The sequence below is a fragment of the Falco peregrinus genome, chromosome 2, assembly GCF_023634155.1.
Source record: "Falco peregrinus isolate bFalPer1 chromosome 2, bFalPer1.pri, whole genome shotgun sequence".
NCBI classification, from domain to species: Eukaryota; Metazoa; Chordata; class Aves; order Falconiformes; family Falconidae; genus Falco; species Falco peregrinus.
Genome location: NC_073722.1, coordinates 57433872 through 57459878, shown reverse-complemented (window position 1 = coordinate 57459878; position 26007 = coordinate 57433872). Strand labels below are relative to the sequence as shown.

Below are 26007 nucleotides of genomic sequence, written 5' to 3'. Positions count from 1 at the left end.
CGTAACATTATGGAATCTATGGCTTTGTAATACTTTGCTTCAAGCATTTTAGGTAAATCGTGCACCTTGGAGAAGTTTCAGTTACTGATGTTGTGTTGCAGGTGGTACAGCAGAAACCTGAACAGAAGCAAGGCAGAGCAGCTCCTCAGAAACGAGGTGAGAAGAGCAGCCTTATTAACAGTATTAACTGTGGAATTCATGTAAAGTAGCTTGTTTTGTTAAAGCAGAGGCTTGTTTTGGCATGTGTATATAACACGACGAGTAGAAGAGACATGCAGCTTAAACCAGCTTGTACAAAAACTGTCAATGTGCTTGCATTTTAGGATAAAGAAGGTGGTTTTGTGGTGAGAGACTCCAGTCAGCCTGGCCTGTATACAGTTTCCCTTTATACAAAATTTGGAGGGTGAGTTTCTGTGGCTGCTCTGCATACCTTGTCTTGCCTGGATGCATTTGTGTCTGTATCCAAATCCATGGGCGTGGGGGAAAGCACAGAAGAGAGCTCAGTAAAGAAACAGGGGCTGCTGTGATAGAAAAGACGGATGACTAAAATGAGCTTCTTGGCTCCATGGTTAGGTCATGTTTGGTTTAATCCAGTGTAGACCTGAACCTCTGCCCAAAGAAGGAGGTCTTGCTCTCCCACCCTGTTTGGTCTCTTCTCTCCTGCCAGCCAAAGTGTTTGTATGGGCATGTGAGCTCACTGGGCTGAAAATTAACCTTTTACAGGTTGATCTTCAACTTGGTCTGGGAACTGAGTTCAAGGCAAGTCACCAGTGCTCTGGGATCTTTGATATTCAAGCTGTTCCTGAAGCCTGTGACACTGGTTTCCTTTTCCTAGTCAATGTGCTCCTCTTAAAAAAAATTCACAACAAATGACAGTGTATGATTACTAATTGTTATTATTATTATTATTTTTCCAGAGAAGGTTCATCAGGAATAAGACACTACCATATAAAAGAAACAGTGACATCACCAAAACAGTACTATCTTGCAGAAAAACATCTCTTTAACTCCATTCCAGAAATAATTGAGTATCATAAACATAATGCAGCAGGTAGATAAATTTGATTTCTTCTTCTGCCACCTAGGGTTGATTTGAAAAGGAGTGTGAGGTGTTTTAGGGTTTTAATGAAAGTTTTTAGGGTTTTATAGATCCTTCTTTTTCAGGGAAGTCATGAGACAACTGTGTTTTCAGATTTTTTCAATATAGGCAACAAATTGAAAGGCTTTATGTAAATATACATAAATATAAAGGCATAAATATGTTACTGTCCCCAGAGTAACGGAAGAATATCTGTGTTGAGTCAGGAAAAATCATTCATTTAGCTATACATAGCCTCTCTATCAGCTGCCTGCAAGCCACAGCAGATGGGTGGGGATGGTATGTCTCCAAAATACTCCCCAGGCGCTAACGTTGTACCTGCTGGTCACCACTGCTTAAAATGATCTAATCTTCCCATATAGGAAACAGATGAGGAGAACAGTAATGTGTTGTTCAGGAAACACTTAAAGATGAGTCTCTGTAAAGGTTAGACACTTCAGATCTATAGCTGATGCTGGTGTCTGCCCACTCTGTGTGTAAGGGATGGGGAAAGTTTAGGAGTCAGGTTCAAGTCACAGATACTAATATAGTTTTGGGTTTTTTTCAAGTCGAATCTGTGCATAAAGTTCCCTCATGAGCTATAGTTTCCAGATGTTTATATTAAACTCTGATGACCCAGCATTTCCTGGTGGTATTCTGGAAAATGCCTTTCTGGAAAATATGCTGCAAAAACATAACCCTGGTTTTAAACTCATTTTACTACTTGTTTCTAATTGCATTATTCCTTTTGTCATATCAAGTTCCAACAAGATATTTAGGACAATATTCAGCTAGCATGCAGCATTAATTCTGTATATGTAAAATCTCTGCATCAAACTGTTGGGGTTTATATGGGTGAAGTAGAAATAATCAAAATTAATGTTGTGAGTTTTAGATAATCTTTCTGATCTGATTTATGAAAGGGGTCCTCAGCCTTTATTGGTGCCAGCATAACTAAAGCACAGACATGTATGCACATATCTATATCCATCTCTCATTAGTAAAGAAGATGCAACAAGTTAAATGCAGTGAGTGCTCCTGTGTACTTCTCATAGCCGCTTTGAATAGTCAACAAAATGCAATACCAGAAAATAGGATCAAAGCTGTATACGATGTTTATCGTTAATTGGTGTTGAAGTTTGCAGCAAACAAGTGGCTGATTTGCTGCCTGGTGCTATTTCAGATATAAACTGTGTCTCTTGAATTATTTTGAACCTCAGGTCTTGTTACTAGGCTGCGTTACCCAGTGACCCCAAAGAAGACAACAGCACCAACAACGGCAGGCTTCAGCTATGGTAAATTGCATTTTATATTCCTCTACACGTATCTTTCTTAATGATTGTATGTATGTTACCATAGTTTCTAAAAGACTTTGAAGACCTCATTTTGTACTGTGATTTGCTGTACTAACTTAACGTGGGTCCAAGGTTCAAGACCCTTGCACAAAGGATTGGTATGCAAAGGCCTCACAGCTGGTGGTAGGTGTTTGGTGCCCAGAGCAGCAGTGAGGAGAGGCAGAACATGTCACTGGTGCTTTAGCATCTCCCTCCATACTTTTATGGACACCTTGAGCTCTTTCCAGTTAAAGAGCTGTGCCTTTAGCTCCTTCATAAGCCTCCAGACTTGTGACTCAACCTTGGCCCTTTGATCTTTGTGGAGGGGTTACTTTTTTTTTTTTTAATGTATATATAAATTTGGAATAACCTGTTTTAAGCACAGCACATCAAGTGATATGAGCAGCTTCTATGCATTGGCACAATGTTCTGTGACAGCAGCTTGTTGAAATCAACTGATAATATCAGCATGTATTTACTGGCCTCAGAAAAGTTTGTGGTTTGCCTTCTGGTGTTGGTCAGATGCTGCTTAAACGTCTTGTCTACCTAAAAGTTTGTTTGTTTTGTGAGGTATAAAAGTGTTCAGTTTTCAAGTTAATCCTAAGCTGTTTTCTCCCTAAATTTTCTAATTTGCTAGTAATCCAGTTTCCTTTTCCTTGTCCCTTATCACCAGTTTAGCAGGTTCCTTAATACAGGAGTCATGGGCTCTCATTTGTTTTGTTTTATAGAGAAATGGGAAATTAATCCCTCAGAACTGACATTCATGAGAGAACTGGGGAGCGGTCTGTTTGGCGTAGTACGTCTTGGGAAGTGGAGGGCACAGTATAAAGTGGCCATCAAGGCAATTCGGGAAGGTGCAATGTACGAAGAGGATTTCATTGAAGAAGCTAAAGTAATGATGTGAGTTGTGTGTGTGGTACTTGTATTTCTAGTTCTAGGCCTCTGGTGCAGTATATTGGTTGTAAATAAAACATTTGGGACAGGTGGAGGGTAGAGGAAGTAATAATGACATGATCTCAATCTTTTCAGGAAGCTTACCCATCCTAAATTAGTTCAGCTGTATGGTGTGTGCACACAACAGAGACCTATTTACATCGTGACAGAGTTCATGGAGCATGGCTGCCTTCTCAATTACCTGAGACAAAAACGAGGAGCTTTGAGTAAAGACGTCCTGCTCACTATGTGCCAAGATGTGTGTGAGGGAATGGAGTACCTGGAGAGGAACAGCTTCATCCACAGAGACCTGGTAACATCCCATTAGGCAGTACACGCCTCTGAAATTTTTATTTTTGAACTTACTATTCCTTTTTGAAACGGCCTGCTTGTAAATAACTGCTTTTGTTCTTGCAGAAAATATAAGTCGTTGAAGTTGGCTTTTTAGGGTCTAATCAAGTCTCTAAAATGGCTCTATACAGAAAATGAGAGGTTTTTCTCTCCCCACAAAATGGAATAAAATCTCTGAAATTTTTTATAAAGAGTTAACGGCTATTTGCACTGATATACTAGCATATCTCTGTTCTGGTTTGGCAGCACTTTCACCACTCATGAATCCCTCTGATAATTTTTTCTGGTGACTTTTTTACAAAATGGTTCAGTTGTCAAGACAGTACTATCAAGAGCAAATGCACAGGTACCGTATATAATGAGAATACACCACTGAACTTGGTAAATCGGTGAATTTGCTAAGCAATGAGGACAAAGTCCTCATTAGACAGTTGTAATTTGTCTGTGAAAGACTGCAAGTTTTTCATGTAACTCTAACCATGTCTTTTGCAGGCTGCCAGGAACTGCTTGGTGAGTGACTCGGGAGTGGTCAAAGTGTCCGACTTTGGAATGACAAGGTATGGCTGAGGGTGCAAACACATTTGTGGGGATTTGGGAAGATTCACCTGACCCTTGTAGTTAGCCATAAGGCAACACACACCCAGCAAAATTACAGGCAAAAATGATACCTTTTTTGACCTCTCCAGGGAACATCCTTGGGTAATTTTTTTTTCCAGTACCTTTAAAGCTTGTTTTTTCTGTGGCCATGGGTCCATTTCCTTACTCAGTTCCAGAAGATCAAAACTAGGTTTTGTAAGTGTGTCTAATGCATAAGATGAGAGAGAGGCCTGGCTTTGAACTGACTGTGGTCTGACTGGTCTTCCGTTAGCCACTTTCTGTAGCATCTGTCTCGTAGTGATGCAGGAGGCATATTAGAGCTTGTGTCTCAGCAGAGGTCGTGCTGCAGTGGTAATAGTTATGAACTTGTGTTTTGGTAAATAAATGATAGAAAGAAGCTGTTCAGTGAGGTTGGGGTCTTGTTGGGGTGGATGGTTCAGGGCTGCATCTCACTGGCCACAGTGCTGGCAGGTGCTGAGACCTGGAGAGGGGTTAATTTCCTGTGCTTGTTAGCACCACAGATGCTGCAGGGGGTGGGGAACAGTGCTTACAAGGAAGGTGTTAAAGCGCCATGGCTTCACCATGCTCTTCTTAGCTTTGCCACCTTTCTGTGCTGCTGAGGTTGCGTGTCCTGTGACATGTGAATTCAGACAGTCTGGTGAGAAAGAGAGCAAGCAATTTATGCATTTGCATCACTTTCTGTCGTAATACAGGCATTTAACTTGCAGGTGGCCTAGAACTGTGTTGTATAGCTAATAATCACAAGAGAAGGCTTCAACATCGTAAGAAAAATGAACTGGATCTTGACTGAAACCTTCGCACTGCCCCAGAGAAGCCATTTGTGTTGTGTGATGCTAACAGAGATGGCCATTAGGTGGCAATACGAGCTCCTAACATTCAAATGCAAATCTAAATTACAGTTTGCAGGCTGGAGGCTGACCGAAAGATATAATTTTTTTGTTGTTGCTTTGTCTTTTTTAAAAGGTATGTCCTTGACGATCAATACACAAGCTCCTCAGGGGCTAAATTTCCTGTGAAATGGTGCCCCCCCGAAGTTTTTAATTATAGCCGATTCAGCAGCAAGTCAGATGTCTGGTCATTCGGTAAGACATTCATCACTGAAAGAAAGCACTGTTTTTACATTTTATCCATAGCAGTTAAGCTCCAGTGATTGGGAAGGATTCAGGCATCTAAGAAGCTCAGAGAAAACATTTGCCGTGGTTTTATGCGTGCATGAAGTTCCAAAGAGACCTTTAGAACTGTTTTTTAATAAGTCATGTTACTAGAATGAGATGTTTTCAGCAATGACAGATGTGAACTCTTTCTAGAATATGGATGGGAAATCCTGAGCTCAAGGCTCAAAATTTTTACATTTTTGTAATGTATTTAAAAAACCATATTTTTAAAATAAGTTATTTGCTTATTTTCTTAATGTTTATTTCCTTTTTTTTTTTTTTCCCAGGTGTTTTAATGTGGGAAGTATTTACGGAAGGAAAAATGCCCTTTGAAAAAAGCTCCAACTATGAAGTGGTGACGATGGTTAGCCAAGGACATCGTTTGTATCGGCCCAAACTAGCCTGTAAGCAGGTGTATGAAATGATGATGATGTGCTGGCAGGAGGTATATACTTTTTTATTTTTTGTTTGTCTTTGAATTGGAAAAAAAAAAAGTCAGTCTAGCAACAGCAGCTAATCTCTATTGCAGCACCTGATTGTATCCAGTGCTCTCAGCTATTCACGTGTTTATTGCTAAGACAAAGATCTCCCCCTGGTTTGCGACTGAACTAGAACTGTGATAAGAAAAACCACTGAGTAAATTCCTATGAAATAAATGGACTGTCACATTAAGTACACAAAGGCATTTAGTAACAAAAGGAAATAATTGCTAACTCTGTGCTGGTTGCAATTATATCTGTGTACAAATAGCACTAGCAAAAAAAATTCAGTCACAACGGCCCAGAGGGGGAGAATCTGATTTTATAGTGCCTCAGTTTATTAATCATTACAGAAACATGCCAGAATTACCAAAAACATTTTTAAAGAAATACTTCATTACCTGGTTATAAATGATGTAGGAAATACAGGTTAACTGGCAGTTGAATCTAAGCACAAATCCCAAGGTTTATGAAGAAAGATAAAAATACACTGTACTATAATCCTTCTAACCAAAAAAGATACTGACTGTACAATTTTAAGAGGTTGAAGGGGCAGCAAACCCAAATTCAATACTTTATCAGTCAGTATAAAACAGGTTTTGTACTGTTAAAGCAAAGAGCCTCTAAGAGGATAGGTGCATTTAATGACATGCCTCTAGTTTTGAGAGAGCAGTCGAGGAAACCTAGAATGAAAAGAGCTACATAATTTATTTCAAGTTACCCTTTGCCACAGGGGTTGCTGAGGAAAAACTGCTCTTTTCCAGTAATAAAGTTGACGTACTGTCTGACACTTGTCTTAGAGGAGAGGGTGCTGGAACAGAAAGCAATTAGTCATCAAACCAACTGGTGGAGATGTAAAACTTACAAACCAGTTGGTTTATGCAGCAAAAAACACATGAAAAACAACAGTGCCCTGGAGGACCACAGAATGACAAGTGTCTGTAGTTCAAAAAAGCTATTCATGGGAGCTGGGAAACTACAGATAATTACATTTTGTTTGTACTTGGTAGCCTGCTTGAAATGGTCATTAAAATGGAATAATACATAACCTGGAAGATAATGGTAAGTTATTTGTTAATGTTCTTTGAATATTAATATGTCTTTTTAGGACTTATATGAATATCAGTGAATTGATTAAAAAATATTGATTTTTATCAGGGGTTAATAACAATAAAATCTAAACAGTCATCACGTGGAAGAGAAAGAATCTTTGCAAATCACAAACAGAACACATGTCAAGATACTGTCAGTCTTTGTCATAAAATATGATTAACTGTAGGTACCTCAGTCCTTGTTTAATAAATCTGTCAGTGACTTGTACAGGCAGGTGAATATCAAGGCTTCAAAATTCAGCAGGTGATACAAATCTAAAGAGGCTGATAAATGGAAGAAAGGTGCAAATTACCCAGACCTTCAGAGGATGCTAAGTTGTGTCAGCAAGGTCACTGAAGAGACTACCTCAGTGTGTTGCCATAATTAAACAAAACAAACAGGATGTTATGACACATAAGGAACTCTGTGGAAAATAGAGTAGATGAAGTTGCCTAAGTCTATGACGTAGCCTTGCTTTGGAGTCCAAAGAACAACATTGAAGTAAAAGGCTTCGGAGAATGACACTTAAAATTCTTAGGAGCATGAACAACTTGCATAAAGAAGGATTGCAGCAATTCACTGGGGGAGGTGGGGATGGGGAAATAAAATGAGAAAGTGTAGAAAACTACACAAAGTAATGAATGATATGAAGGGTGTAGCCCAGCAACACCTATTTACTCCCTTTTCAAAGTATTAAAAAAAAAAAAAAAAAGGGGTGCCACTTTCTGAGCTTAAGTGATACATCCAAAATCCAGACAAGGAAATATTTTTGCATGTCACATGTAATGAAGTGGTAAATTCATTGCCACAGAATTATACCAAGACAAATAATTTATCAAAATCAACCCAAGTCTATTGCTTCCTGATCACAGCTGCACATGCTTTTTATTTTTAGAAACCAGAGGGCCGCCCGACTTTTGAAGACTTGCTTCACGCAATCATTGACATTGCAGAGGGTGAAGATGCTTTCTGAAATAAGACAACAGTAGCACAAGTACAGGAAAGAAGCCACTTTCCAGAGATGTGGCTTCACCATTTCTTTTTAAAACCTTGATCCTGTAAGCTGCTAGATGCCACTAAACAGCATGGGGAACATGTAACATCTGATCCACTCCAGCACAAGGAAAGTTTTACGTGATGTTGGGAAATGAGCGCGGTATCTTCAGCAACACTAGAAGTCTCTATATTTTCTCTGAAAGTCAGTATTGCATAGCTGGCAAGTTGAGCTCTTCATGGAGCAAGGGAGAGAATGCAGCCAAAGCCCAGGACCCTAATTTGCATTTAGTGGATCAGGTTCATGTACATACAGTCCATGATTCTGAGTTTCTCTTTACACAGGCAGTAGTATTAGTAGTGATTTGCATGCTTAAAAATTGAAGGAATCTATAAATGGCTATTTACTGATATTGAAGTATTTCCAGGGATTCTCCAGAAACATTATTTTTCTTGGTTGATGGGTGTTCCATCACACATCAACATCAAGAACGCAAAATGTGCCCCTCAGTTTGCACATAGGAGGTAGCTAACAGCACAATCTTCAGTTTAGTGTAACACTTAAAGCTTTGCTTCAGAGCTGAGCTGTGATGTGCCCCAAGCCATTCTAGGCTGGTTGGTCAACCAGAGACCTCCCATGGTTAGTCTTGACTTTAGCTGTGAAAAGTATGTTCAAGATTCAGTACAACTGGCTATCGGTGTACCATAGTGCCTTGTTTTGGGTTAATTATAAAATAATTTATATGCTGTATGTATTGTAAATATATAAGTTCCATGCATTTATTTATATAAAAATGTGTTTTCCCCTTGAAATTTTCAAGCACAAGTTTATTCTGCCTTCACTTACATATACAACTCAATACATGGAGTTGTAAATGAAAGAAAATAAACTCGCAAGTGTGTGCAAGGAGGGCTACTCTTTCCATCTGTGTGTACAGTGATCTAACCTTTCTGTTCTTAACAGAAATGTCATACTACATGCATATGTAAATAAACTGAATGTTAACTATTGTTTGGAACTAATGTGTTGTCAATAATTTACTGTCAGTGCATCATAAGCTAAACTAATTGTTCCTGTGAATGTGGTGCTGGTGTAATCTCTGTGTATGTACACGTATATATCTGTGTGTATACACACTCTCTACTAAGTATAGTATGAATGTATATTTAAATTAATTCCACCATGATGAAATGTTCAGTGCTGAAATGCTTGAACTCTCTTTAGAAATTACGTGCCCTGTCCCCTCTGCTAGAGGCTAACGTCTCCACAGCCTTGCTGAAGCCTATTTCAATCAATGTAACTTTGTACTGGTGGATATGAGGAGTATTTGCACCTCAGTTTTGCTGAGCCACCTCGTGAGTAACTCTATTGCGTATTTTTTTTCTTTTGTTACTTGTGCTCTTGTGCCATGCGTAATAGAAAATGGATTGCACAAAAAGCTTTTAATTTTTTTTTTCCCAAGTAGGCAGAGAGGAGTATGGTGAAGTTTATTTCCAATCAGATTATTAGAGGTAACTATAGTTAGCTGAATACATTCCATTATTGTTGCATTTGAGTATTTCTGTAATCAATTTTGGAGATGCTTAGATCCCCACACTGCTTTGCCTAAACCTTTCCATTCAGAAGGAGGAAGCTTCTTTCTTAGAAGAAGCAATTTTTTATTTATTTTTTTTTTTCCCCTGTGCTATTCGGTCAAAAAGTTACAGGCTGTCAGAGAAGGTTTAAATGGCTAATTCCTTTTTCTAAATGACAAAGTCTCAGAGGATTATTGCAGCTATGCAAACCAGCCTCTCAAAGTGTTAAGTTCAAACCATTACTACTACCAAACCACATACCAGTTTAACAATACCATGCATTGTTAAAGGGGGAAAAACTAGGTCGTTCTGCCTGTAGTAGGAAAAGGAATGTGGAAGATCTAAGGTGAGACAAGCTCGTCTTTTCTTCTCTAACTGCTCCTTTGCACCCCAGTTCCTCAATGGAGACTCTGCAAAGTATGGCATTGCCAACACTTTCAATAAAAAACATGAGGAATTCCACACTAATAAGTAAGTAATGTTTCACTTAAAACACAAATGAAGCATAGGAAAATCATGAGACTAATAGTTTCCAATGAACCTTAAGCCTGTTCCTTTACAATATGTATTTATTGTTAATCTGCATGATAAAACATGCCCTAACTCTGTGGGCTTTGGCAGTATTTTCCTCAGTGGGGTGCATGCTTTGAATCCAACCCCATCACCTGCCTCTTCCCGGTACCTGAGGATAATTTCTGTGTACCTGCCGTTAGGTTTGATACTTACTTAGGATGTCAGGAACTGAGGCACCTAGTTTCTAGAGGAATGTATTTTTTTAGTTGAATGTAGTCTCAGATGGTTAATTTTGGAAAGGACCAGAACACCTCTGGAGGCAGCTGTCTTGCTGACTCTCCTGATGTCTTCAAAGGCAGGCTGAAATGCCGCACTGTCCATTCTCCTGGATGAGCTCACTCATCCTTAAGCAATTTCAGTCCTTCCTCCCCTTCTTGTTATAACCAAATGTTTTTCAGATGTTGGGCTCAAAAAATTATTTGAACAGTACCAAACACTGTGATTTACATCTGATGTGTTTTTTTCCTTTTTTTTAAAGAAATACTTAGCCCTACAGAGTAGCTTGATTATATTTTTTTCTTGTAAAATGTGTTTGATACTAGAAAGCAGACACCTGTTTCACTTTTTTTTTTTTTTTTAACAGAAGTGAGATTAGTAGTCTGTTTGGAGCTTTTTTTTTTTAAGGTAAGTGGGCGGGGTCAAGCAATATTTGTGGTTTACCATATTTTGTATCCGAGCAAAGAGCTCAGTTAGGGCTGTTTTACTGGCACAATTGATGAAGAGAGGTTTGCATTTTCATTTGAATACAAGCGGACAACCAGACATGATTCTTTCTACCTGTAAGTAAACTGGGCTGCGTATTTTGATCTTGCAATTTTGTTTTGTGCAGCAGCAGTGTACTTGGCAAATGAGCTATTTAAATACTGCCATAAAAAGATCAGCCAGCGTTCTCTTGCACTGCTCAGGTGATCTTTGTTCAGACTGCTTGTCTTGGCTTGGAAAATTACTGCACGAGCATGAATCCACTGTATGATGGATTGAGCAAAGCGACTATTTCTACATGCAGATAGGGATATATTCCCTCGTTCTTAAAAGCATGTGCAGCATAGACGTGAATACAGTTTGGTAGAACTAGAGCTGTCTTCCCTCCAGAGCAGAATCAACTCACAGGAAAGCCTTAGCCTGCACATAGGAAAAGCTGAAAGCGTGTCTTTTACAGTGTTTTTAGAAGCAAACTGTACTGTGGCACTCTACTAGGTTATTGATTTTATTTTTTTTTTCTAGTAGTGTTCAAAACTGACAGATCAGGAGGCATGCCATGTGTTACAATAAAGATCTGGGTTTTATGGGTGAAGCGGGATTTGTAGTGTTGGACACAGTCGACCTGCTGCCCCACTGCAGGAGCAAGAACTTCTGGCAAAACACGTTAGAAGGGTGCAAGCCTTAGACATGGACTACAGTGCTTTCAAAATCAGTAGCGCTTTGAGAAACAGTGAATTAGAAAGAGAAACTCAAGCCAAGAAACCTATAAAATAATAAAATTATAAAATGCAAATTATAAAAATTAATCTCTTTTAACTTGTTGCTTTTGTCTTTGATACCACTTCCCCAAGGCTGCAAATTAGAGTGAGTTACAGCTGAAGGTAGGAGTAAGATTGCCTACGTAAAGGTGTGTGAATTGGCCACTTACACAGATAATGTTACCAACCCAAAGCATACTGCTGGGTGTTGTGGGGACTCTGTCAGGCCAGTTATTGGCAGCAATAGACCATCTCAAAGGACCTGTGTTTTCACTATTGCCTTCTCTGTTTTCCTGGGACTGTCTTTCAGCTTCTCAAGCAAACAGCTGTTCCTGACAGCTGACCGATCTTTTTCTTCTTCCTCTAGCATTCCGTCTGCTTCCTTGTGCACAGATACGTTTGTTTTGAGGCCTTTAAGTTGGTTATCAAGATGTCAGCTACAAGTTTTTAAGCTGAGTATTTGTCAGGCTAGCTTCAACACTAGTTTCCTAGTATTTCCACTTCATCCACATGCTTCTCTTGCCATGATATCTTGTTTCAAAACTGTGCATGCTGAAAGGTCTGATTTTGGCCATCATAACCCAACAGGCTATCGCAGCTCTGTGCTAGTGTTGGGATTCGTATTTGTTAATGTGTTGCCAGTGAGATAATATAATACTGGTTTAGAATCAAGTGTCTTCCTCCTAGTGTAGTCATTTCCAGAAAGAAAAAGACACGAGCAGTGAAATGGGCTACATTTTTTGTTCCTGTGTAAAATCATTCATAGAATTGGCTGAACTTTGTCTGACGTTGCAAGCTTTCATCAGAAATCGGAGAAATTAATTTCTCCACACGGTTGAAGAAGGAAGATGTCACAAATTCTAGATTCAGCAGCTCCAATACTCATCTTGTTTGATTTAAACCTGTATTTTAAGCTACCGACCTAAATTTCTTCATGAGGACTTCCCTGAGGATCAAAGCTGAATGTGTTTTGGTAGCTTATGTTTTGGTAGAACTCAGGGAGATGTGGGCTGAAAGGTCTAGTGGGGCTGTGGGTGCTGGGAAAACCTTCCTTCCTGTGAATTTAAAAGAAGGAAGATTTGACCACTTTTTCTGGAATTTTGGGGAAAATTTTTGGTTAGGTAGGAAACAGAAAAGTGGGAACTGAAAATAATGATAGGCCCTTAAGTACTTTATTTTAACAGACTTCAAAAATAATTTACTGTTAAAAATGATGGAATATTTTTTTCTGTTAGCCTATATTTCTTCCCTGTGTCCTGTCCAAGAGGTCAATCATTCATAATATGGTAAATCTAATTAGTGTCTCTGTTCTCTTCAAAATATGGAATCCAAAATGTGGATGTGATCTCCTTGCTGAAGCACAGCTCTCACTAATACAATCACTGAATAATTTTTAATTTATGAACTCTTAAATGTGGTTACTCGAGTTAGGGACCAGGAGTACAAGGTGTGATAATACATATGTGGCACTAACACCCTTTGACAAATCCAGTGTTTTGCTTAAAAAAAGGTCCTTGGTCCAAAATTGAAGGAAATCAGTATAGTTCCATTGATTTCAGTTATTTGAGTTAGGGCATAGCAGAAAGGAAAATCAAGAAATATTCTAAGAGATGAGTAAATTCTAAGAATTTTTTCCAATTTATTTGTATTTTAAAACATAGCACTTTTTTTTTATTAAAATGCAGGGATTTAAAAATTATTATTTCTTAGTTTGTCTGATGGCTGTTGAATCAAAGAAAAAAAGAAAGGAAGGAAGAGCCCGAGCCGGAGGAGGGTGTGTGTAGCTGCAAGAAGCTTTGGGCAGGAAGCACGGGCTTCCTGTGGCACCGCATTGCTGTGGCACCTGGGGGCTGCCCTCCGCGTAAACATCTTCCTTGACTGCCAGCAGGAGGTCAAGATGTGAGCTGGTTTAATCAAATTATTAATTCAGTGTATCGAAGCTTTTGCCATTTGCAGTGTTGGCCAAGTCTTTCTAAAACAGCATTGCAGAGCAGCTTTGGACTTTTCTGTAGTGAGTTATGGACTCAAGAAATGTGATTTTAATCAAGGGGAGAAAAAGTGCAGTGCAAGAAGCTTACCACTGACTAGGGAGGATGTAAAAAGCATAGATCAATACTTAAGTCTTTGCTTGAGATGCCGAAATTCCAGTCCATTAGATCAGAACTTCCTCGCTTAAGTCAATGCAACCAAAGCAGGACTTAGCTCTGCAGAATGGAAGGGCTTTCTCTATGTTCCTTGATAAAGTTTCCTGGCAGACTTGGCAGATTTCTGAACAGAGATTAACCATTTGCACTGTATTCATTTACGTTTGTATTAATTCCTACTGAGTTCATTCAGCAAGTGCTCTCTAGGAGTCATGCATGGACAAAAGGATTTCAGAAGTGGTGAGGTTGCCGATGTAAACAGATGTGTGAAGACAAGTTCGTTTTCAAAGAGCTGGAAATGCTCTTCTTTAGGATGTTAAATATCTGCTTGACGGATAGGCCGTGGCTTGACACCTAAAATACTCCAACCAGGAGAATGAGGAGACACAAACTTTGCAGAACTGTGCAAAGTTTGTGCTGCTCCTCTGGAGCCAGCAGTTCAGTTCAGCGTGGACTGATCTGACCCATGGCCTCAGTCTGATCTGAGCCTTAACTTGCTGCCTGCAGAGCTTGGTCATATTTTGTGATCTTAACAGGTTAGACACTCTACCCTTGGAAAAATAGCTCACCCAGAGCTCACAGACAGACCCACGTGTCCCAGAAAGCATCATAATTACAGTTTTAACCTATACTTTTCTGTGGTTTTATGGACAGGACAAGAGACTAAATATTTAATATTGTATTAACATATTCAATATAATATTGGGATATTTTTAAAAGCATCACATACACTCATTTATTGCTAATTGCTTTTAACACAGTAAAAGGTGGTGGTGGTGATGGTGTGTCAAACACAAAAAGCATCCATTAACAGAGCAAGTATGAAGTTCACTGAAGGCAAAAAGGATGCCTGAGCTTACACTATAAATTAATTCAAATGCCTGGGCTTATAAAGAAAAAAGCAAGACAGAATTACATGTCCATAACATTGATTTGAACCCCTTGCTTTCATGATAACAGCCAAATCTTTAAAATCTTATTAGAAGATCATTCTAGCGTTACACAAACTCTGCAGTGCTGCTTCTAAATATTTCTGGTAAGTGTTCTATAAGGAGAGTGAATATCTAATGAGAAATAATATATATAATCAGACTAGATAGTTTAATCAGAAGAAACAGACAAGCTTTCAAATGTCATATTCATTTTTACACATCACTAAATGCTTCATAAACATTAATTAAACTTTTTTTCTTCACCTGTGGTGTTCACTGCTTATGAAACACATTTTTAAACAGCTGAGGGACAGCTCACTGTACACTGGAAAATTATGCAGCAAATAAATTGCGTTGCCCATATCTTTTTAGCCTGGTTTCTTTAAAGAAAGTTGTTGGTGTCAGCTGGCTTGGGTATTTGCATTTGCTGCGTTTTGCATAGCCGTCAGTGGAAACTTTTATCAAACAGTTGATAGTGTCTTCTGATTACTGTAGGCTCACCAGCTTCCCACACGATAGGTTATTCACAGGATGCAACAGTCTAAGGGAAATTGCCCCATGACTTTCAAGATAAATAGTCTAAAAGACTTACGAGACAGGCCTCTTCCTCTTCCAACTAAGAGCTAGTTTTGGTCTTACCGTTCTGACATCTGACATTCTGCCTTCTCTTATTAGTGCAAGATTTGCTAAACTGTGTACCTTCGTAGAGAAAATAATTAATTTTCATTGTGTAGTAAGGTTGCTTAATGTTTTGAGTGCTAGGATGCATACTCTCAGCACACTTGGCTGAAACGCTGGTCACAGGCATTGGCAAAAAGTCCCACAGGACACCAGAAAGGACATCATATTTATTCCAGGCTGGACTGGGACGTTAGGACCAACAAGTCAAAAACGCCATTTTTGAGATATTTAATATATTCTGCTACTCACACAAGATATATTGGATTGATTTCTTTCTAAATGTACACTGTGTGTGATGACGCATCCAATGAATTCTTCTCAGAATTATCAACCACTTGGCACATAAGTGTAAAGCGCATCTTGTTAGTACTTTAAGCCTGGGTTAATGCATATGTTATATTAACGGCTGCAACAGAAACAGGAAAATCAATATTATTTCAAAGAACTGAACGTAGTGTGTCTCCTTTAATAAACCTCACAATAAGAAGCAGCTTGTCATGCAAGTATGGGTTTGTATTTGGCTGGAATGATCTAAAATTATTTCAGTACTGAAGGGGGCCGTTCTCTACCTCCTGTCCCTGATGATGTTCTCATCCCCTTCATTGCACTGGTTAGAGCTTGTACGGGGTGGTGTGATCAGTCAGATCGGTACTGATCTGGCTGCAAAGGTCTCTCTTTTTTTTTTTTTCTTTTTTAATTTTGCTGATTTAGTGAGCCGATTAACTCATCACATGGCCTCATAATTGCTAAGGCATTGTAAGGGAGACAGTGGCAACAAATAGTTAGGGTTGCAGGAAAGCTCTGCTGTCTGGTGGCTGCAAATTCAGCCTTGATGATTTGCTAGTTATCTCACAGCAAGACAGGGCTAATAATGGAGCTAAGCACATATGGTAGTCCTGAATTCTGTAAGTTTTGTGAACAAACAAACTGGAACAGTGCAAATATGGAAAATGTTCTTGTTCACAGATCACACCATCCAGTCTGTTTTCTGCTGCTGCTGCTGCTGCACAGTGCAAAAAAGGTATGTGAAATGCTTAAGCTTTTCAGCGATTAGGATGATCAAAATATTGACACGTAAAGGACTTCTCAAATTCCCTTTTCAGTAGAACTGCTAATTATACAGAAGTTTCAAGACACTCCACCCTGCATATCCCCAATGAAGGCAGGCATATATATATATACAAATGTTTTAATGTATTTATAGATATGTATTCACACAAATACTTCACGTTTTTCAAAATCAGAGCAACCAGAACAAAAATGAACCTGGACCATGATACTGGCCTGGTGAACCAGTACTCAGCCTCACAACCAGATGTTTCCTATGCATCTACTTGGAAGTGCAGGGTAAGTAACATTTTGGCAGGTGAAAAGAGAGAATTGAGGTGGTGTGCCACACAGCGGCTCAGTACCAGAACAAGCAGAGGAGTAACTAACTCTTGAGTGTGTAAGGTTCTTTGTTGCATCAAAATGATAGAGTGCAGGTATCCAAATATTCATACCAGGTCACAGCAAGGTTTCCCAAACTCGCTGTTGTGGATGAGGTGGTTCCTTCTCCCAGTTTTGGGTTTGTATGATGGGGATGGGAAGGGTGGGACTGCCCTGTTGGGCAGCTGCAAGCTCACCTTGTCCAGCTGGCATGTGCAACGTCCACCTCACTTTTACTAGATCTAAGCTAAATTCATCTGAGTTTTCAAAGTATAACTAAATGCAAAGGTAGAACCTAACCTGATGCAGAAGAAAATTATTATGTTCCTGCCAATTTGCTAGGAAAATCTGCAGCACCTTCCATGTTAATTCTCCAGACAAATGACCGAGTTTTCAGACATTGTACTCCACTAATTTCAATGCTGCTCTGCTTTTACACCAGCTGAGGAGTCGTCCCAGTATTCATACCATGTAGAAGTCACCCCAATTAAGTAGGTGGCTTTTTTATTATACACTGTGTTTTCCATTGTCATTTTGACTTCTACACAAAACTACTCAAGTATAAGTCTCACTGTTTTACAAGTGATGAGGTGATAGTGCTTTACAAGGGGAAGCAATGACCATGATGGAGCTCCTCAGTTACTGAAATGGTATAACAGCAGAGGAATTAAGCAAGCCATAGTAGGGAGAAAAGACTAACTACGAAAGACACTTTTTTTCCCCCACTAGAGTGAGAGGCAATTGCAGTTAAAGGACAAGCCGTTACCTTCTCTACCTGCTGAGGCCTTGGAAGACTACACAGAAAAACCCAGAGTTATTGCACTCTATGACTTTTTTGCTAGAGGACCCTTGGATTTACCACTCAAGAAGTCAGAAGAATACATTATCCTTGAACAGTATGATCCCCACTGGTGGAAGGCAAGAGACCAACATGGGTAAGAGCAGGGGCATATCTTTCAATTTCCCTTTAAAGAAACAAAAACCCCCAAAACAACCCCTGTGAAAGCAGGCAGCTAGAATGAGACAGGTGTGACAATTTAGGGTCAGGTTTGAAATGTGCATGTTTTTGTACAAGGCACATGGATTGGCCCGGCAGACTCTCAGCAGTGTCTGGCACCGCAGAAATGGGTGGGGAATCTAGAATCTGTTGGGAATTCAGAGTCAAGTCCTAGATTCAATAATTTCCTGAGCAACATCAAGGTGTTTGAGGACCATGTGAATCACCAGGCTCTGAGCCATGTGCAAATCCAGCTTTCCATATTTCAGGTGCTTTACAATGCATTGTATATGTGTAAATGCTTCATAAAGACCATAGAGATTGTGAAGACATGTGCCTGAAAATCCCTGATCCAAAATTCCTGGACATTTTAGAGAGCTAGATAACTTCAGTTAGGATCCTCTCCATGTTTATGTTTGTTTCATGTCGTTCCCCTTTCTCCTTTGCATTTTCTTCAGTGTATCCTGTACTCTGATGTTGGGAATGGTTTTGTTATACAATAACTGTCTCCTTTTCATTCAGATTTCTCCTTTAAATACTTTAAAATGCTTTTTCTCAACTCATATTTGTGGTGAGAGTACACTGATTATTATTTTGTATATACATGCAAGCACTTTATTCTTCTTCATATAAAAGCCTTCTGTAGGCCAGAAATTAAGAGGGTGGCCTCTGATTCATAAGAAATACAATTTTTTTTCTAAATTTTCTTTTTATTTGACTTGAAAATTTTCATTAACATGCTGGTTTCAGCACTGTATAAATAGTATCTCAGCTAACTTTTTCATTTCAGTAGCCATCCACAGTCGTGGGGCAGAAAGATTGTGCCTGGGATGAAAGGACTCAGATTTCTATTCAATTCCCATGTTGGGATTCAGTATCTAATGTTACAGCCTGTAGCAGAAGGAACCTTTAAAATTCAACAAAAGGGAGAGGTGTATCAATGCTATTAATATTTTACATCATACTATAACTTTATCCCCAACATGTTGTTTCAGGAATGAAGGTCTAATTCCCAGCAACTATGTTACTGAGAACAAGAAAAGTGATTTAGAAAACTACGAGTAAGTACACTGAAAATTTTAATTATGCTTTCTTTTCTAAAAATGCATTGCAGAAATACGTTTTAGTGCTTGATCCTTCAATCTTTATTAGACATGAACAGATATTTATCAAAAGCTCTCTTTTTTATTACAAAACATTGCTCTTAGAATGAATTAACCATTTTGATTTGGAACTATTAGCTCAGAGTGTAACGTGAAGTTACAAACACTGAGCACTTCAACAACATTCATTTGCATAAATCATGCCAGAATCCAGATGCTTCCTATTTCTGTAGGCTTACTACATAATGTTTCTATATTCTGATCTCTCCCTGCTGTGAACAGGTAATTAATTACTAGAAGCTAATTCCAATTACTTCAACTTGATTTACTGGAGAGAAGAGCAAAATTCTGCAAAATTCTAGAGAAGATAGGCTTGAAACAGTGTCTGGGACTATAAATTTAATTGCAGTTTGGTGTAATTGTTTCCTGGGCTTTCTTTTGTCTGAGGTCATATTTAATCACAGTGAATGTCATACTTGCAATGGTCTAATAAATTAATTCCAAATTAAGATATGTTTATATACAACAATAGTTTTATTCAGGTTTTTGGACTGGTAATATGCAACTGTTAAGATGGATTACTTCTGTGAAACAGAGCAAGCATTGGTTTTTACTGGCTGAAATTAAAGGATAGGTTATCTCCTTGTTGCAGGTGGTACTGCAAAAACGTGAACAGAAGCCAGGCAGAACTTCTCTTGCGCCAGAAGGTAACTCAGCTTACACATAGAACTAAGGGTATCTAGAAAGATCTATCAGTAGAGGCATCAAGAGCATTACCACAGTCAAAATCCAAATCTGTTTGGTATGCAGGAAGAGAGAAAGCACTTTAAAATAAAAATGTTTTCTGGGGTAAGCATACAGTGCCGACTATCCACACTTCACAGAGTTTTAAGTTGTAGCCCCAGCAAATCTATGTAGATTTTCCGTATTAGATAAATTGAATTACATGTGGTTTACTGTGCTGGTCTCTTGTATGGAATCTTGAAGTCTGAAACTCATGTAGTAAGTGAATTAGCAAGGGTAGCAGAGCTTAACAAAACCTCTGTGTCTTCCTTACGTATAGAGCAAACAATCCATATTGCTTTCTATCCCCTGTCAGTTACCAAAGCATCTAACTCAGTTAAACTTATTAGGTCTTTGCTCAAGGACCTACACAGGGCTTGGACACAACAGACCAGAGAAGAACACCTCAGACAGAGCTGTTTTACAGTACTTTTTCCTAATGATTTGTACCATTTGATTTTTTAATAAATCAAAATATTTTCACTACTTCACGCTGAAGAATATAATTCACCTAACTTATTTAACTCCAAAAAAATGCCTGGCACTTAATATTTTCTTTCCCTTGGTTAATTTTGCTCTGCTATGTACCTGGCTATCAACTCCCATTCTCCACTCCTTCATCCTCCCAAATAGTCCTAGGTATTCCACAGAATTTGGTAATCAGCTGCAAGTCCTGTCTCAAGGGAGGATTATTTAGACGCAAAAGCAGAAGATAACTCTACTTGGATATCTTTTCAGTGCAAAGAAGGTGCATTTGTTGTCAGAGATTCCAGCCAACAGGGACTTCTTACACTGTCCATGTATTCGCAGGCTAAAGGGTGAGTTGCTCTGAATGGTAAGGGTTTGAATCACGAGGTGATGGAATAGCTTCCCCCAGACTCCTCAGAATAAGTGGGTGAGTTGGACATGCAGTGAGCAAGAGCAGGGAACCACTGGGGTGCAGTTCGTGCAGAGTTACACCTTGTGCGCAGGAAAGGTGATGGTGGGCAGGCGTCTGGGAGTCACAGCGCAAATGTCCTGCCAAGACAAGATTAACTGCACAAATTGAAATCTTCCAATAGTCTGCTGTGAAAGTTGTACGTTCCACCCATGTAATGCAGGCAATCAGACCATACATTCACATCTTCTTGCCTCTCTTTCTGTATGAAGTGCCATGGCAACCACACCATGCTGCTGTAGCCTTCGGCTGCCACACCCAGCTGTGTCCCTTCTCCGCAGGCTCTGCGCACTGTAAATTCATCCCAGACTCTGCTGTCCGCAAACTTCTGTTTTTCTTCTGAAATCACCTCACCTCCTCGCTGTACAGTCCTACTTCTTTTGCTGGAGCACTGCCATAGGACTTGCTTTTCCCCCACATCAAGAGCAATCACCTACAGCACTGAGCTACCCCATCTCAAGCTGCCTTACGCCCCCCTCCATCAGCCCCCCTCCATCCTCCTGCATCAGCAGTATCTGCTTTTCTTCTCTCCCTCTTAGAGCAAGCCAGAGGGGAAAGGAGCCAGGTGAAGGTACTGCTGCTACCATCACCCTCTGCCTCCCTCCCTCCTCTCCTTGGAAATACGCGGCAAGCCCTCCCCACCACCCTCCGCTGGGCACAGGCTCACGGCTGCTGTAGGGTACCAACCCCCAGCAGCCACCTCCAGCCTGACATGCAAGCTTAACTTCTTCACTTTGAGTCTCACAGGGTAGATGGGCAGCAAATTATACAGAAAGAAAGACAGATAATGTGGAAAAATACAGAAAAGCCAATGTGTTAGAAAAGCTCCAATGAGCTTTTGGAGAAGCAGAACATGAACTTTAATATTCACACTCTGTATGAATATGGTTTTAACTTTTTTAGGGGTACTCAGGTAATGAAGAGCATTTTAATTTTAAAAGCTTAGATTCAAATAAGTGCTAATTAGGAGGAACATCTGTTAAACTCTACAGCTATTCCTTACAGATGCAACAATACAGGGGTAAAGACTTGTGCAATAAAAAACTTTGTGCAGTATCTCCCAAAGCTGTGAGAGAGATCCATTTGAGGAGTCTTTTTTTTTTCTCCCCCCCCCCCCCAGTATCGCAGCCACACAGTTCGGAATTGTACCCCAAGTTTTCTTTCCAAGTGAAATTTAATCAGATTTATAGTATAAAGTATTTTCACTGAAAATTATAATCCTTTGTTGATTTCAGAAGTCATAATGGAGATATTCGACATTATCACATTAAGAAAAACCACTTGGGACAATATTATGTAGCAGAAAAATATCTCTTTTCATCTGTTCCTGAACTCATCGAGTATCATCAACACAATGCTGCAGGTAATGCATGCAAGCTGATAAGGTTTTACAGCTGATGAGCTGATGCTCCTCAGGACTTTGAATGACTGGAAATCACTCTTCCTCTAATACTTTCCTTATAAAAAAAGACACACTTTTTCTGTTGCTAATGACTTTAAATATGCCATTATCCTTTCTGCCAAAATCATAGCTGTAGTGTGCATATACCATGGGGGAAGTGAAACTACCATACTCATCTATACGTATTAAATCAATTTTACAAAGCTAGAAGCCCAATGTATTTACCTGTTCTGTATTCTCTTGGTTCATATTTAACTGAATGGGCTTGTATGAATTTTGATTGTCATTCTTTCCTTATCTTGCATGCATGCAATTTAATGAAAGCAGGAGCTACACTGTGCATTAGCAGGCAGCATTCTACAGATTTTGACAATTTAGCTCATCCCCAAAACAATCAAAATCAGAATTAGGGAGCACAAGGACTCTCTAACACTGGTTTGCAGCCTACCAGCATTAGCTACCTCTAATTGTTGGCTGATGGCAGCCTTCCATAATTTTTAGCATTAAAAAATACCCTTCGCCTTGGTTCTGCCCATCATTTTAATACAATACAAAATGTTTTTACCCTGAATGAGTGAAGGTGCGAAAACACACAGAGACTCCTTGCACTAGGGAGGAGGGAAGATATGGGAATAGACAGAGCCTTTTGCTGGAGGGAGGAGGATTGTAGGAAACACATGAAGCAGAAAAGGATCTGAAAGTAACAGTGGGAATAATGAATGGATGCAGGGAGTCCTTGGTGAGGGCTGTACCCATTGGTACTGTTGGCTCTTTAATTCAAAGAAAATGTATGACAGACACAAAAATGTTTCTTGCAATGTGAAACAATCCTAAGAAATCATGCTGGCAGAGACCACTTAGGTGGCTGATATAGTATTGTAGTACTCACTCATTTAAGACCACTAACATAATACAAATAAGCAAGAGTATCACTTTTGTTTGTATGAAAGTATAGATACTTTTGTAGTCAGGGCTATAGCGAATAGTCTTCCTCCATTTCTTCTCAGTGTAGTGTTTTATCCCAACAAGCTGTAGGCAAAAGTAACCTGAAGAAATAAGAATTGTACATCAGATTCCAAATATTTTTGTTTGAGAAGAGGTACGATACAGCATACTTTAAAATGGAGTAATTGGTCAACAGAAAATTGTTCCTTTGTCCCCTACAGGTCTTATCACTCGTCTCCGACATCCAGTTGGGTCAGCTGGATGTTCTTCACCAGCAACAGCAGGATTGAGTTATGGTAAATTTTTTATCTTCTTTTGGTGGAGATTTAGGTATCTACCTAGGCAAGAATTTAGGTCATATTCACCCAGCTAATGAGTTCTATCTGTGAAATTTCCTGTTAATAAGAAACACATAAGCAGCCACACATTCACCAAAAACAGACGCTCATTTCCTTGTAAGGTGTCAGTACCAAATGAGACACCTGACTCAAGTCTTTCCGTTCAGCAACTGCTGTGCTTCTGTTACAACCACCAGTGCATTTCAGAGCTATCTGGACTTTTCTAAGCAGGCCTAGGACTCAAATATACATTTAGTAGCTTGTCAGTGGCTATTTGATTTATTTAAATGCTTAGGAAATTGAAATGAATGTTATTTATGGGGAAGACTTTCTTTGTCGTCAGTTCTGCAAGTTTTAGAAATAAGAATGAAATCTTGTATAGTATTATAGAAAACAAGAAATAAATGTCAGTTTTGTGTATGTAGATCAGGAATTTCATACCATCTGGCTGATAATAGGAACCTCCAAAACTTAGTATCTTTCATGTTCCCATGAATCTCAAGGCTTGATATTTCTGAAGGGTAGGACTGTTGTAGTTACTACAATAGAGGCAGCCAGTAATTATTTCTGCAGTATACTATCTATCCAGAACTGGTTCAGAGTCAAAATCATAATATGTGATAATGCCAAAAAAGTTCTCTTATGTAATCGAAGTTAAACAGTTGCCTTATCTTCAAGCTTCAGATATTCCTACATTAAGCAATTTAAACACTAATAACGTTTTACAAGCTGTAAAACAACATTCACATCTAAACGTACAGGAGCATGTGGAAATTTTCAAATATTTAAAACTCTTGCTACAGCTGATGAACAATTGTGATGTTTTGTTGCATGCATTAACTGCAAATAGCAAGGCATGTTTCCTGAAGCATGGTTCAGGAAAGCTGATCTGACTATTGTAACATATTGGGTTGCTTTTATAGAGGAGTGGGAATTAAATCCATCTGAACTGACGTTCATGAAGGAACTCGGGCGTGGGCAGTTTGGAGTTGTTCAGCTTGGTAAATGGAAAGCAACCATCAAGGTTGCCATCAAAACAATCAATGAAGGTGCAATGTCTGAAGATGATTTCATCGAGGAGGCCAAAGTGATGATGTAAGTACAAAAGCTATTAAATCTGGCATTGACATTGAGATGGCAAAGAAATAAATACAACCTGATTCCATTTAAAACAAACAGACAAAGCAGTTTGATAGGAATAGGTGGATGTGCAGGACAGAAAGGCTGATGTAAAGGTCTGAATCAGACTGACACAGATGCTCGCTGTGCCCATTGCCAGACTTCCTTGAGAGCACGTGCTGCTTTGTGCTGTGGAGCTCAATGGGGAGTAAATGTGCTGATAAATAAATGTGCTCCTACAACTATTCTCTCATGCATAATTCAGTGCCTCTAGGAGCACTGGCAAGGCTCATACCTAACTAAAGCCTTTGAGAAACTATATTACCATTTCTGCTAATTTTGCAAATTAGGGAAGTATCCAGGCCAGAGCAGGACAGAAGAACCCCTGCAGGGTCATGCCCCCTGCCTGAAAGCCAGGCATAACTAGACCTTTCCATTTCACATCATCCAGATCAAGCTTCACATCCACTGCATTTACATAACTGATGAACAGTTAAAAATTCAAAGAGTGAACTTTTTGGAGGAAACTGTAGGCAGAAATGTGTTCGATAGTGGGGCAGCTCTGCGGCCAGTTGAACTGAATACTGTTCATCAAATACTGAAAGTATTTTTCAAAGCCATCGTGAGACTCAAAGGTCTAGTTACCTGCTGCAGGCAACTGCTGGCCTGTCTCAAATGCTGTTTTAAACAGGAAACTCTCCCACCCAAAGCTGGTCCAGCTTTATGGGGTGTGCACACGTCACAGGCCTCTCTACGTTGTTACTGAATTCATGGAGAATGGCTGCCTGCTCAATTACCTTCGGCAACGGCGAGGGAAACTTGGCAGAGACATGCTGCTGAGCGTGTGCCAGGATGTGTGCGAAGGGATGGAATACCTGGAAAGAAATGGCTTTATTCACCGTGATTTAGTAAGTATAGTAGGTTTTCTGAGGTTCTTGACAAATATTGGCAGTATAGAATATGTCACTGCATTTTATGGGATGCTAATGTGTCCTGTAAGACTTCAGCCCTGCAGGATCTAATAAGCCAACAATGTTTTCCCGGCTGTAAAACAAAACTTTAATCTGTTCTTTTGTTCATGGACAGCTGGAAAAACTACTTGAGAGAAGTTTTTCCAGCTGGAAGCACCACTTGAACTGAGATATTAGCATGCAGCAGGCTGGGGTTAGGACATCCCAGTACAAGAGTATTATGCAGTGATGACAACACAGCCAAAGCCACAGTAATACAAAAGGTCAACAACAATGAGGAATTTTTTTTTTAACATTTTTTTTTCTATCTACATTCTTCTGTCCCTATTGCCTTATCTTGATTCTGGGATATATGAGTGGCTTTTCTGCCCTACCCCTCATAGACAAGGTACCATAGGAGAGAGGCTTGTTTCCTTACTCTCTGCTTTTTTTTCAATGCTCATATTTGGATGCAGAGAGGAAATCTTCCTGATCTCCTCCCTAGCTGCCTGAAGAAATGTACCCTCTTGAAAATTTCCAAGAAGTTCCTGATTGCTGTAATGCAAAAGTCACCAAACATTTTTGAAAATTCACATTGAGTGTCCTAA

At 39.4% G+C, this 26007-nt stretch overlaps 2 protein-coding genes across 10 annotated transcripts in view; both read left to right on the top strand.

Moving 5' to 3' along the window:
• TEC (tec protein tyrosine kinase) overlaps positions 1-9051 on the top strand; it is a 53243-nt gene extending 44192 nt beyond the window's left edge. For all 4 annotated transcript variants that reach the window (XM_055796744.1, XM_055796745.1, XM_027779333.2 and 1 more), the window contains 10 exons: positions 102-156; positions 324-403; positions 918-1051; positions 2299-2373; positions 3141-3312; positions 3442-3658; positions 4189-4253; positions 5278-5396; positions 5756-5913; positions 7935-9051. In XM_055796744.1, coding sequence (XP_055652719.1) covers positions 102-156; positions 324-403; positions 918-1051; positions 2299-2373; positions 3141-3312; positions 3442-3658; positions 4189-4253; positions 5278-5396; positions 5756-5913; positions 7935-8012 — 1153 coding nt within the window. In that variant the 3' untranslated portion in view covers positions 8013-9051. The remainder of the gene's footprint in view (positions 1-101; positions 157-323; positions 404-917; positions 1052-2298; positions 2374-3140; positions 3313-3441; positions 3659-4188; positions 4254-5277; positions 5397-5755; positions 5914-7934) is intronic.
• Positions 9052-10857: 1806 nt separating this feature from the next.
• The window catches only part of TXK (TXK tyrosine kinase), a 24884-nt gene continuing 9734 nt past the window's right edge, over positions 10858-26007 (top strand). For 2 of the 6 annotated variants that reach the window (XR_008745865.1, XM_055796354.1), the window contains exons 1-10: positions 16191-16418; positions 16642-16744; positions 17555-17760; positions 18818-18883; positions 19578-19632; positions 20447-20526; positions 21881-22008; positions 23214-23288; positions 24254-24425; positions 25141-25357. Coding sequence is in view for 5 of the 6 variants with exons in the window: in XM_055796354.1 (XP_055652329.1) it covers positions 16285-16418; positions 16642-16744; positions 17555-17760; positions 18818-18883; positions 19578-19632; positions 20447-20526; positions 21881-22008; positions 23214-23288; positions 24254-24425; positions 25141-25357 (1236 nt within the window). In the remaining variant the exon portion in view is untranslated. Of the gene's footprint in view, positions 10960-16190; positions 16419-16641; positions 16745-17554; positions 17761-18817; positions 18884-19577; positions 19633-20446; positions 20527-21880; positions 22009-23213; positions 23289-24253; positions 24426-25140; positions 25358-26007 lie in introns of those variants that run through there. The other 4 variants (XM_055796355.1, XM_005232108.4, XM_055796353.1 and 1 more) reach the window with 4 other exon arrangements.